General features: G+C 34.9%; 1 protein-coding gene across 3 annotated transcripts in view; it reads left to right on the top strand.

Annotated features, from left to right (window-relative positions):
* The window catches only part of LOC111514684 (D-2-hydroxyglutaric acid dehydrogenase), a 183898-nt gene extending 171217 nt beyond the window's left edge, over positions 1-12681 (top strand). For all 3 annotated transcript variants that reach the window (XM_074174056.1, XM_074174055.1, XM_074174054.1), the window contains exons 6-9: positions 4287-4455; positions 4590-4876; positions 7750-7915; positions 12344-12681. In XM_074174056.1, coding sequence (XP_074030157.1) covers positions 4287-4455; positions 4590-4876; positions 7750-7915; positions 12344-12597 — 876 coding nt within the window. In that variant the 3' untranslated portion in view covers positions 12598-12681. The remainder of the gene's footprint in view (positions 1-4286; positions 4456-4589; positions 4877-7749; positions 7916-12343) is intronic.
* Positions 12682-14422: the final 1741 nt, after the last annotated feature.

Below are 14422 nucleotides of genomic sequence, written 5' to 3'. Positions count from 1 at the left end.
TGCTCAGATGCCTTGCGGTACCCGACAACATAGTGAGATGCATTGAACAACTGATACCACTTTGGCGAACTTGCTTCACCATAACATCTGGTCAAGCAAGAGTCCAAACAGGGTGGATCTCTTCCAGAAGGGGTGTATTTCAGGGTGATTCCCTCAGTCCCCTTGTCTTCTGCATCTCACTATTGCCATTATCCGTTGCGCTCAGAAACACTCGAGGGTATAACTGTGGCCCCCCGGAAACCGGAGGCACAAGATCACACATTTGTTTTATATGGATGATCTTAAACTTTATGCCTCTGGAGAGATGGATCTCCATCAGTCCTTGAGAGTGGTGGAAGAGTACACGCATGCTATCGGTATGAAATTCGGAATAGACAAATGTGCAGTGGTCTATCTCAAAAGAGGACGATGCGGGGACTACGGAGAGGATGTGCAGCTCGTAGATGGAAGCATCCTACCTACATCATCTGGATGCCGAAGAGACGTATACTTACCTCGGGGTGGAACAACGCCACTTACAAGATGTAACAGCAGTGAAAAATTCTCTCCGCGGCAAGTATCAGCACAAACTTCGACAGATCTGGTCATCGGAACTGTCGGGGCACTTCTCGTTCCCCACAACGGATTCAATATCCTCCGGAGCGTAGGGCAACACCGGTGTCTCATTCATACCGTAAGAGTGTCGTAGATGGTAATATAGCACTCTTAGGCCCGCGTTATGTCGATGGATATAGGCTGAGACCGCATATGCTGGACATGCTGATAGCAAGTGCATTGGGGTCTCGGGCGCCTCGCGGCAGGCCCTGCACCTTATGTCAGGAACCTCTATACCCATTACGCGACTGCGGTAGACTAAGGTATTGAAGACACCATCCTGGCAAGCCATGATGAACCCCTCAGTTTCCGACTTCAGCCCACTCGACCTGAGAAAAGCGAAGGTCAGGTTCCAACTCGGTGACAGAGTTGTGGTCACCTCGTCCAGTGTCGAAAACTATACCAAGTTCATCGGCTGCTCGGGCAGCTGCCCTAAAGAGAAATGCTCCAATTCCTGCTCTCTCATGGTCACGGATCATGCAGAGAAGGGGATCCGAACTCCTGACGACTTTACAGGCTGTATCCAGCACCATTCTGTCATGTAGACACTCCAAACTCAAAAGTCCACGACCTCCCTGTTGTCGGGGGAAGTACAACCGTGGAAGGGACGATTTGGGATGCAAACTCCTATAGAGATGCATCATTTTTCGGGTCTTTACGTCCCGAGTCTACTTCACTGCTCCAAACGAGTAGAGTAAGATTGGAACGGCAAGCATATTTGTTGCAGCTACTTTGTTCTACCCCGAACTTTTATCGCAGGATCGTATGAAGTATACACTGTGCCGTAAAGTATGGAACAAATTCATTTTTAGCTGAACAGGACATTTTAAGAAACAATCCCGAAATACCACGATTTTTGATGTTAATTTACCGTATTTTAAAATAATAATCTAATATACACGGTGAATTACGTTCGAGTAATGACGTCACCGTCATTTTTTTAAATGGAACACCCCCATTTTGTCTCAATTTTCGGATTACTCTAGCTATGCTGATTCCAAAAATGTATCACATGTTGATTCCAATTGGTACAGGGTGAACAAAAATACAGTAGTTGTGTGTGTGCTAATAAAGTAACGCGTAACATTCTTTATTAGGTAAATTAACAATATTATCAAAAATACTTATTGTCTAGCGGACAGAATATGCTGGAATACATGATTTTATATTTAATGTTCGCACTGCAGCCCTTGCTGTATTTGACAGTAACCCAAATGGTGTACAAATTCTTGATGAACCTTGTATGGTTTCTGGCGTAATATTGTTTATTTCTGTTCGAATTTTCACTTGTACATCCTCAATATTTGCTGGTTTCATTTTATAAATAGCATGGCTCGACAGAAAATAATCCAAAGGATTTAAATCTGGTGACCTCGCTAGCCATTCAGTGGGTCCACGTCTACCAATCCACCTGTTCGGAAAAATTTCATCTACGTACCTTCTAACATCTACAGCATAATATGGAGGTGCACCATCCTGTTGGATTACGTCTGCTGGGAAATAAATTACGTAAAGTAGGTACGAGATACCCCCTTAAAAACTCAAGGTACTTTGCCCCATTTAAATTACCTTCGATAAAGTAGGGTCCAATGATTCGATTTCGCACAATTCCAGCCCATACATTCACCTTTTGAGGGTATTGTGTATGATGCTCACGCATCCAGTGGGGGTTTTCTTTTGCCCAGTATCTACAATTCTTATGGTTAACCTCACCATTTAACGTGAAAGTGGACTCATCAGAAAAAATAATGTTTTGTATCAAGAGAGGGTGACATTCATCCATCATTTCTTCGCAAAATTGGAGTCGTCTATCGGGATAATCTTCGTTTAATTCTTGCACAAGTTTGATTTTATAAGGATGCCATTTTTCAAGCTTTAATAGTTTGTGTAACGTTGTTTTGCCAACACCGATTTCGCGACTAATTTTATGAACAAAAGTGTGCGCATCTTCTTCAAAACTCAGTAAAACATCTAATGCTGTATCAGCATTTGCAGGGGGACGACCTGATTTGCGTACATTTGCAACCGTACCAGTTTCTCGAAATTTCGTTTCCAGCTTACTGACTGTTGAACGCGTTATAGGTCTTTCTGGATATTTATCATTGAACAAATTGCACTCTTCTATCTGAGTTCGCGATCTATCTCCATAGCCAATCATCATAAATATTTCAATTATTTATTTTACACTTAACTCCATTTCTGCTTCCAATTAAATCCAAACAATCATTCGAATATTCACGAATACCAAAAATATTGTAGTTCTAAACTGTCACTGAACATCAATAAATGACTAAACAAATAATGATATTTCACAAAAAACTAGACGACTATGTTTTTTATAAATGTAGATAAGAAATAATTTCTTTCATATTCTGTCTGCTAGACCACAAGTACCAAACATGTTTGGAAACAGCTCATTTGTATTACTCTAAACATGTAGCAAACTATGGGGTGTTAAATTTAAACCAATTGCCGCTAGACAATAAGTATTTTTGATAATATTGTTAATTTACCTACTAAAGAATGTTACGCGTTACTTTATTAGCACACACACAACTACTGTATTTTTGTCCACCCTGTACCAATTGGAATCAACATGTGATACATTTTTGGAATCAGCTCAGCTAGAGTAATCCGAAAATTGAGACAAAATGGCGGTGTTCCATTTAAAAAAAATGACGGTGACGTCATTACTCGAACGTAATTCACCCTGTATATTAGATTATTATTATAAAATACGGTAAATTAACATCAAAAATCGACGTGTTTCAGGATTATTTCTTAAAATGACCTGTTCAGCTAAAAATGAATTTGTTCCATACTTTACGGACACAGTGTATATATCAAAATGGGTTCACGAAGTTTAAAATTTATAGGCCAATTATTTATACCTTTTATCCCATTATTTACGCCAACGGAGATTGGGAGAAAATTTGTTAGTTAACAATTGAATAACTTTTTGAAAAATGGTGATGAAACTTTTTTATCTACGGGACTAGATTCATTCAAGTGTTAAGAAGATACTAGAATTTTTTCAAATTTTCAAAATGACATTTTATGTTATAAAAAATTTATTTCTTTTGATAAACTCTCTTTAGCGGCAGGTCGCGCATGCCGTAACAGCCGCGCTGAACCTTATTTTCAACGTCAAATTAAAATTATAAATAATGGAGATACAGTTTCGAGAGTCATGACTTTTTAATCGAAAATTTCCTCCTCTTTAACGAGATTCTTTCAAAATTGCTCAAATATCAATATTTTTTGACTCATTAACGAAAAACTAAATACCAGTTTTTTTAATCTTATTTTGTTCATAACAATTGCAATTTTCACCTGCACCAAAATCCTTCAAAACCATTTTTCTAGAGGTGATTCCGAATCGAATGAGCTATCGCTCATTTCTTTAGGACCTTCATCTCCATTTTCATGTTTTTGAACTTGTTGATTAGACTAAAAATACAGTTAGTTCAGTTATTATTTTTGGCTTAGTCTAGATGGGTGTTGATGATGAAGGTATTACTTACCCTAGTCAATATAGACATGAAGCATGGTATTCTCTCATCTTAGTAATCATCCTGACTTATAAATGGACAACTACCAGTAGAATACGGTAGAAAGATATCCTAATTGGATGTCCTACATGAAGACATGATGAATTAATGTTGGAGACGTTCACTTATTTTGTTGTATAGGTTAAAGCAGATGGAGAGATAATTGATTGTTTGAGCACCCTGAAGAAAGACAATACTGGCTACCACTTGAAACATCTCTTCATCGGATCCGAAGGAACCCTCGGAATTATAACCAAAATAGCCATACAATGTCCACCAAAACCGAAAGCTGTCAATTTAGCCTTTCTAGGTAAAAGATCTTCATCCTTAGATGATTCACATTAAAACCATAAACTTCCGCTACTTGACAATCTCTTCTTTTCATATAGTTTGTTGAAATCGTATGGTTTTAAAATTATGGTCATTCTAGAGTTTGCGTTTTAGGTTTGAAGTCATTCGAAAACGTATTGAAAATATTGAAAAAAGCAAAAAAAGACTTGGGAGAAATTCTGTCTTCATGCGAAATGATTGACGAATCGAGTTTGGAGTCAGTAACGGAAAATTTGAAGTTGAAATCGCCTTTGAGCATACACCCTTTCTATATGCTTGTTGAAACTCATGGCAGCAATAAAGAACACGATGAAGAGAAGATGAATAAATTTTTGGAGGATGTCATGGAGGAGGGGTTGGCTCTAGATGGAACTACCACAAACGAACCTAGTAAAATGAAGGTAAGTGTAAGACAGTGAATGTAGATGATTGAGTGTTTAGAATCATACTATTTGAAACAATCATGAAATACAATTCAATTCACAGAATTAAGTTTATACAAAATAAGTATAGTTTATAAAAAACTGAAAAACACGCTTTTAAAGAACATCGAACTAAAAAGTTGAATTTTTTTTTATTCAAGCTTCAAACAACAACGAACGAAAAATACTGATATTATTGTGAAAAAAGCGACGGGCGCCTGATATACAAAAATATGGCACAAAGCGCCCACGCTTCTTTAACAATAATACTAGTATTTTTCGTTTGTTATTGTTTTTAGTTTATTAAAAAAATATTTTTAACTTTTTAGCTCGATGTTCTTTGAAAGCGTATTAGTTATTCAAAACTATATTTATTTTTCACTTTCTAGTCCGATTTATTGTCAAAAATAATTTTTTTAAGTTCTAGACACTAGTATTATAAATCTTCAACAGACGGCTCACGAATGTAAAATTCCTCTCAAACAACATGATAAAGTTTGAGGTCTCAAATTCTATAGTCTAGTTAACATGTACTTTTTTGTAACATTTTTCAGCCCTGTCCAAAAATTACGACCAAGGTGTCATTCGATTCGTATTTTTGCCTAGAAAGTTTAAGAAAAGGTCCGAAAACGCGCTGATAAAAATTACAAAAGTTATAAACAATTAAGTGAAAAAAAAATTGGGCTTTAGTTTTTTCTTAATATCTCGGAAGATTTTCAAAATTTTGGAAATTCGAAAAAAAGATTTAAAAAGATCAATGAATTTGCGTGAAAAAAGTCCCGACTCCCGAAACTGTATTTATAATTTTTACAGAGCCCTGAAAATAGAGCCAAAAGCGGGTAGTCTGGCTTCCGCGCGCCTTTCGTCACTCTGACATAAAAACAAAAAAAATCATTTAAACATATTAAATGTAAATATTGAGGAATGAAAAAATTCATGAAATGTTGGGATATATCAATAAACAATAATCCGCAGTCAAAAATTTTTTATCCCAAGTTTAACGTTAATTATAAATTTGTTGATTAATAACTTTTTCTGAATTGAAAGTTAATATAAAAATCCCTATAATTAAACTGAAACCCTGGCATTTTTTTCCTTTGGTGAAGTTATTCTTAATAGGCCACAAAATAATTACCGTTGCCAAAATAAAAAAAATGTTAATTTCTATTTTTTTATTGACAATTGAAAATTATAATTTTATAAAAAATACATTACAAATTTTTTTTCTAATTTTTTATTGTTTCAATGTCTCATGGCTAAAAACTAATTATTAATATATTTTTTAAATTTTTTACAGCTATTGTTGATGAATTTATCATAAACAAATACATTGTTTATAAGCAATTCGAATTTTTTTTTTGCATTATGTTAATGGAAAAAAATCATGTTTTTTAGAAAGAAAATGGTTTCTTAAAAAATTTCTTTGTTGCTAATGCGGTTAATCAACAAACGCATTTTTAGCAACAAAGAAATTTTTTTAAGAAACCATTTTTTTTTTCTAAAAATCATGACGCTAATGCGTTTGTTAATTAACAAACGCATTTTTTAGCAACGCTTTTTCCACAATAATACTAGTATTTTTCGTTCGTTATTGTTTTAAGCTTATTTAAAAAATTATTTTCAACTTTTTAGTTCGATGTTCTTTAAAAGCGTGTTTTTTTGTTTTTTTTAAACTGTATTTATTGATATTATACCTATAATTAAGTATAAAGGTAAGACCTCGTTAGTCCTTAGCTCGCACAAGTTTCTCAACTTCTGAGAGTTGTCGTTTGTATATGGGGGCGACAGCTGATTAACGGAAAGACAGATTTCAAACAGAATTATTCAATAACCATATACGATGACAGAACACCTAGCCCAGGCAAGGCATTACTAAGTGTTCCTTCTTCACTAAAATTATTTATACCACGTAAGAACACTGTTGAAACTACCTTCTAAAATGGGAACTAGTAAATTGGAACATTTTTTAGCCAAATATTTGTATAAGATTCTTCCATTATTAATATTGTAAAATCATGCCTAATAATGGCACATTTCACAGCCTAACATTTGTTGCAATTTTATACTTTTTAGATGTTTACATTTTCATTTCAACATTTACCATTTTTACTCTTTTTGCATTTTATTTTTGTATACTACATTTTAACTTTTTACAATTTAAGATTTCCACATCTTTTACATTTGCATGACCTGAATTGTCGAATGCCAATTAATTTTTTGTTGTTTCATCATTTCATAAGTAAAAGTTGTCAAAATAGTGAAATACGAATTGATTCCTCTCATGAAAAAAATTATTGATACATCTTTTGAAACAAATATATTTCAGAAATTGCGTGCAAAAATTTCACCCTTATTTTGAAAGTGGAGAACCCAATGAAAAATAAAATTGTCGGCCAATTTTCATTCTTCCTATTTCATCAAAAGTCATTGAAGAATTGAACAATAGATTATTGTAATATTTGTGTAGGGGATAATTTCTATACAAATGAAAAGGTAACGGACTTCAAAAAAATCTGACTACCTGACCTGCAGGTACACGAACAATGAAAGGTAGTCCAATTAAGAGAAACCAAACCATGCCCACTAATAATGATATAAAACCCGAGTCAAATACGAACATCGTAGTTGATGCTGTCGTAATAACGGGAACAACAACTGAGTTACATCGCCTTTGATAATGCCTATAACAGTAGTAGACGAAACGGCCAGAGAACCCGGAAAATGGCTCTCACACAGTCTCCAAAACTGTTTGATGATGTCCTATTTTTACTGGGGACATTACTGGAAAATATAAATATTATCTATTTGAAATTCAATTATTTAGTGATGATAATCAAAGGACTCATTTACAGGCTATTTGGGATCTGAGGGAGAGTATTACAGAAGGGCTTATGAAGGATGGGTACGCTTTCAAATATGACATCTCCCTCCCAACAAAACATTTCTACTCTTTAGTACCAGTTTTGAGAGAAAGAGTAGGAGATATTGCTCAGCGAGTTTGTGGGTATGGTCATGTAGGTGAGTAATTGTGTAACTATAGTAACATCTGCGAGACAACCTCTGTCTGTTGGATATAATTCACTGTCTAGACCAGGGGTCTCCAAACTTTGAAGCCTTCGGGCCATAATTATTTTTTCAGTTTGTTCCAAGGGTCAATTTCTGCCCTCAACTATATTTCTAGACTAGGATAGTCGCAAAGTGCGTGACTTAAGAAAACTTACGCTTTTTTGCATTTCAATTATTATTGTGTATTGTGACACTTAACGACATCTAGTGGCGAGTAGTGGTACTATATACCATCTTTTTCAGCTACCCGCTAGGTGGCATTAGGCGTAATTAAATAGTTGGAATTACCGCGTTGGTTCGAGAAAGTTCTGGTTCTAGCTAGTGTATTCCGATCACCTCGAGAAGGCAGTAATGAATGCATATAAAAAGGCTAGCGGCGCAACTGCGAGTTAGTCTGCGTTGGAAAGGCGAAGGAAGCGAAACTGTCTATTGTGAAATAAAGTAACACCCGCCAATAAAAGTATTTGGATTTGACTTATTGTTTTTATGTGTGATTTGTTAGTATGGAAAAGAAGCGAAAAATCGACAGTGCATGCAGAACGTTCCAATAAAAATGGAAGTTTCAGTATTTTGTGATTGAGTCCAGTAATAAGGCGCTATGTTTAAATTGTAATGAAACCATAGCTGTTCTCAATGACTATAACATTAAACGACACTATGAATCGAAACATCTTCAAAGTTACTCCAAGTATACAGGAAATTTGCGGAAGGAAAAATTTGGAGCTTTGAAACGCGGACTCAAATCGCAGCAATATTTGTTTACCAAAGCGAATACTGAACAAGAGTCTGCAACTCGCGCCAGCTTTCGTGTGGCTCTTGAAATCTGAAAACGTGGCAAACCATTCACCGATGGAGAAATGATAAAAGAATGCTTGATTGTAGTAGCCGAAGAAATATGCCCCGAAAAGGTAAATTTATTTAAAAGTGTCAGTGTGTCAGCAAACACCGTGGCTCGGAGGGTGCAAGACATCGCAGAAAATATATCATCTCAACTGTCTGACAAAAATTGACATCATGAGTGGTTTCCTCTAGCATTGGATGAGTCAACAGATGTGTCACATACTGCTCAGGTGTTGATTTTTATTCGCGGAGTAGATAAAAGCTATGAAGTGTATGAAGAACTTGATATTGATAGTATTAACGGCACGACAACTGAGGCAGATATTTTTAAGGGAGTTGCAGATATTTTAAATGCCATTAATGGATGGATGGTAAAAATAAAGGAGTTGTGGACTTGTGTCAAAGGCTGTAGAAAATGATGGTGGTTCAAAACCATTAGTCTTACATTGTATCATTCATCAACAGTCCTTGTGCGGAAAATGTTTGGATATGTCTGAAGTTCTAAAACCAGTCATATCAGTTGGTAACTTCATCAGATCCACTGGGCTGAATCACCGACAATTTCGCGAGTTTATTCAACAGATTGGAGAAAATGATTTACCATATCGTACGCTGGCTTAGTTGCGGGAAAGTCCTTAAGCGCTTTTTTGATCTTCGAGCAGAGATCGAAATTTTTTTAAATGAGAAGCAGCGCTCTTTTGCCGATTTTGAAAATAGTGAATGGATGTAGAAGTTAGCCTTCTATGTCGATTTGACAAATCATATGAACGAACTGAATTTGAGATTGCAAGGAGAAAATCAGCTTCTCCTTGATTTATACACTAATACCAAATCCTTCAGGCAGAAAATAATACTATTTCAATCGCATACAGAGACTGAATTTCCCGTCAATTTTGCAATCGAAACTTTGAGTTCTTTGAAGATAAATTTTGATACTCGTTTTTCAGATTTTGATGTCATTGCGAATGAAATTAAGCTTTTTCAAAATCCTTTTAATTCTGACATTGAAACCCTGGCTCCGGAAGTCCAAATGGAAATTATTGATTTACGGTGCAGTGATATGCTTAAGAACAAATATCAAAATTCATCTTTGTTGGAATTTTATAAGAGTCTTCCACTGGAACAATTTGATAATTTGCATCAATTTGCTCGTGGGTCATTTTCTGTTTTTGGTACTACTTACTTGTGTGAGAAAACGTTTTCCAAGATGAAGTACACAAAGAATGTTTACAGATCTCAATTAACCGATGAGTATCTTAAATCTCTTTTGATAATTGGTACAAGTAAAATTGATCCACAACTACAAAGTATTGTCGGTGGAAAATCACAATTACATAAATCTCATTAGTGTTTTTGTTTTACTGTGATTCATTTCAATTATTTGTTAGTTATTAATATGCTTAAACTTAGATACTTAAGTTGAGTTTTCTTTGTCATCATTTCTGTCGTTAAGTTTTACCTTGCAAGTAAATAAAACCGAGTAATTATCATTCTGTGTTTTCTTCTTCAACTTATCACAGCAATAGTAACAACAATTAGGTAATCATTGGCTGTCGCGGGCCAGATTGATGACAGTAAATCAATGGCTGTCGCGGGCCGGATTGATGACACTGGCGGGCCGGATTTGGCTCGCGGGCCGTAGTTTGGAGACCCCTGGGCTAGGGAATTGTAGAGCATCATGAGTTGTTTTCTGGAGAGGATGTCTCTTACAGAATAAAAACTGTGTATAAGTGTTCTAAGGCGTTTGTTTACATGCATGATATGATCAGACCATCGTATGTGTTGGTCTAGGGCTTCCCCTAAACATTTAATTGATGATACTTTTTTAATAGTAGAACACCCACATACATGTTTGTGACAGGTTATAGAGTGTAGTTTCAAAGACAAATTGTGTGGTTGACTATTGACCGTTGGTGTAAAGGCAACAAATTTAGTCTTATTAATATTTAGGGTAAGCTTATTTAAATTCAACTATGCATATATATTCTGTAAATTTGTTTCATTGTGTGTTCAACATCCTCCCAGCATAACAAATAAGGTGTCTATTTTTAATAATAATAATAATATTTATTGATTTCTTTAGGACATCCTAATATACATACATTATTTTGAAAATATATAAATAAATGACATAAATAACAAAAATGATGACATGATAGAAGAAAGAAAAAATAAAAACCATTTTTCAATGATTCCAGAATGGTTTCAACATGAGGGTATACATAATAAATATATTACCAAACAGAAAAACGAAAATCAAGTATGATATTTTATATAGTTCATGAGTTTTTTTTTTAATTGGAAAACATTTATTGAATCTTTCAACGAAAGTGGGAGTTTGTTATACTCATTCAAACCTTTATAAAATAGACTTCATCGTACTAGTCAAATTAGTTCTAGGAATGTGAAATTTGAATTTTGAATTTGAATTCTTCAAAATAAGTTGAAAGCAAGTTATGTGTTAGTTTGAAAATGAATATCATTGCTAACTCGTACTGAAATTGATAACAAAGTGTCGTCTGCAAAAAGGTTCATGAAATCACAACCATGGACGGTATCTATATCATTCAGGTAGATTGAAAATAATATAGGTTCCAAAACACTCCCCTGAGGTACCCCGAAAATAACACTAATGACACTAAATCCTTTATTTTGGTTACCTGTTTGCGTTGTGATAAATAATCAGTCAGCCATAACAAAACAGTTTCCCTGATACCAATACTTTGCAGTTTATTTAGTAATATGTGGCGATTAATTGTCTCAAAAGCTCTTTTAAGATCTAAAAATACGGCTATGGTATAATGTCCCTTATCTATTGATTCTTTCCATTTTGATATTGTGACTTGTAATGCAGACTCACTTGAATGATGTATATTCAATAAGTCGATTATAAACTGCGAGTTCTAATATTTTTTCAATACAAGGAAAAGTGTTGATGGGTCTAAATTCCCAGGATTTATTTGTGTTAGGGACTTTCTGAATTGGCACAAAGACACTGGTCTTGAGCTCCTTCGGGAATCTGCCAGTGCTCGAAGCTGTATTTATAAAATGCAACAATGCATGTCCTATAATACCAAACGTTTTTTTAATAACTTTGCAATTGAGTATTTCACTGCTGTATTTCATTTCCACTCCGTTGGTCAATTTAGACAGATCTGCTAACTCCAACACTTTGCTATATTGTTCATGTTCACAAGAAAAAGTATTGGGCCCAACATTGTTCCTTGAGGCACCCCGATTTTCACTATTGACTCCGTACTTATCTCATTCCCAATTTTTACTCTCTGGACTTTATTTGTTAAATAATTGGACATGAGAATTTGTGCGAGACCACGAATGCCGTAGTGACTCAATTTGTTTAGTAGAATTTCGTGTAATACTGTGTCAAAGGCCTTAGCGAGGTCTAGGAAAACTGCTATGCATTCCGATGATTGTTCACTATATTTGACTTCCATATTTTCTTCCCATATATTTTTAATTTTTCCTTTCTCAAAATGATGACCAACTATTCTTGAAATAAATTCTGCAATGTTTTTTTAGGTGACGGAAACATTCATCTTAATGTTACGACCAGAAAATTCAGCCAGGAAATGCTGGATAAAATTGAACCATTCGTATTTGAATACACTTCAAAATTGAGAGGGAGCGTGAGCGCTGAACACGGGATAGGATTCAAAAAGACGAAGTATGTTCACTTTTCCAAAAGTAAGGAATCTATTGCACTGATGAAAAAGTTGAAGGCTATGATGGATCCCAATGGAATTTTGAATCCCTATAAAGTTTTACCATGTTGATATAATCACTTTATGATCACAATTATGACTTCTAGTCATTTCAATGATGAAGACTAATCTATAATAAAAATTGTTGAATATTAATTTTATTATTCGAAACTCTAATTTTTGGTTTAGAAAAACTTTGAGGAATTCAGAATCAAAAGAGCACTTCCAGATGAAAACCAACAGTTGAGTTCCAATAGATTTCAGGATATGTATGAATTCATTCTTAGATATAAGACGCAAATGGTGATATTTTCAAATCAAGAAATGAACTTTAAACGTTGAAGCCAGTCTCAGATATACCTACACTAGTTTGGTTCACATGTACTCGATTTAGCTCTTTTTTGGTGACATGTTTCAGCCCTGTCCAAAAATTACGACCAAGGTCTCATTCGATTCGTATTTTTGCCTAGAAAGTTTAAAGAAGGGTCCGAAAACGCGCCGATAAACATTTAAGTGAAAAAAAATGGGGCTTTAGTTTTTTCTTGATATCTCGGAAAATTTTCAAAATTTTGCAAATTTGAAAAAAGATTTGAAAAGATCAATAAATTTGCGTAAAAATAGTCCCGACTCCCGTATGTGAATAAACAATAATCCGCAGTCAAAAAATTTCTATCCCAATTTTAACGTTAATTATAAAATTGTTAATTAATAAATTTTTCTGAATTGAAAGTGATTATAAAAATTCCCATAATTATTAAACTAAATCCCTGGCATTTTTTTCCTTTGGTGAAGTTATCCTTAATAGGCAAAAAAATAGATTACCGTTGCCAAAATAAAAAAATTGTTATTTTCTATTTTTTTATTGACAATTGAAAAAACAAAAAAGACTTGAAGCAAATTTGTCATAACTGCAATTGTTAAAAAGCTATTATAAGTATAAAAGCAAAGGAGTTAATGAAAACGACAAGTATCAAGGTATCACAATATTAAAAGTTTTATAAAAAATAGAATAAATTAAAAAAACACATAGTTACTTTTATTATAGAACAAAGTATTGAAAAAAAAAACATAACATACAACATACTTATGTTTATGTTATGATTACCTGGGTGACCGAGCTTTGCTCGGTATTATTATTATTACTACTCGCCAATAGATAACAGGAACAGTCATACAGAGTACTTTTTATAATACAAATGTTCATTTTTGTTTCGCAGAAAACCAAGTATTTCACTTGATATCCTTAAAAAATCCCCCTTTCCTGCGATACGCCCATGTGATTTGGAAATGTCATGAAACTTGTTGTTGTTATATGGGATTAGCAGTCTAGATTAAGGTTATGTCGATGATTATATCCGACAGGCGTCAGTGCAAGAATCTTCACAGAAAATTTCCTGCATATGCAATTAGCAATACAATTGAAAGAGTGCCTGAAGGTCGACTCGAGGACGAGGTCGTAATTTCCCTTGTCCCCAAGTCTCATTACTAGCTCTAAGTTTGGTGTGTTTCACTTCAAGTTCGCACTGGTCACTCTGCCCCCCCCATGCCCCCCCCCACCGGGTTGAGTGCCCTGAAGTAGGAGCTTCCCCCCTCATTTGTTAGCGAGGAGAACCTACTACCTCACTCCATCCACCCCCGCTCTCCGAGCGGTCCTCAACTTACTGCTGGGCACTTCAGCAAGATTGACATCTATCCTCATTTTGGTAGAAAGTCAGCCTTTAGGTGCTTTTACCTTCTTATCGAATTATTATTTTATCTCTCTATTCCTAACTGAATTTACGCATGGGGGCCCCCAAAAACTAACCGGCGGCTTTACTTTTAATGCCGGGCGTTCCTTAATAAGAGTACTAGAATCGCGGTCGAGTTGTTCTGCGGTGAACTTGCTGAAAGAAAGTCT

The sequence above is a fragment of the Leptinotarsa decemlineata genome, unplaced genomic scaffold (assembly GCF_025532065.1).
Source record: "Leptinotarsa decemlineata unplaced genomic scaffold, Ldec_3_MD MMD2_tig00000505_RagTag_RagTag, whole genome shotgun sequence".
NCBI classification, from domain to species: domain Eukaryota; kingdom Metazoa; phylum Arthropoda; class Insecta; order Coleoptera; family Chrysomelidae; genus Leptinotarsa; species Leptinotarsa decemlineata.
The sequence above is the reverse complement of the archived record's forward strand: the minus strand, read 5'-3'. Positions and strand labels throughout refer to the sequence as shown.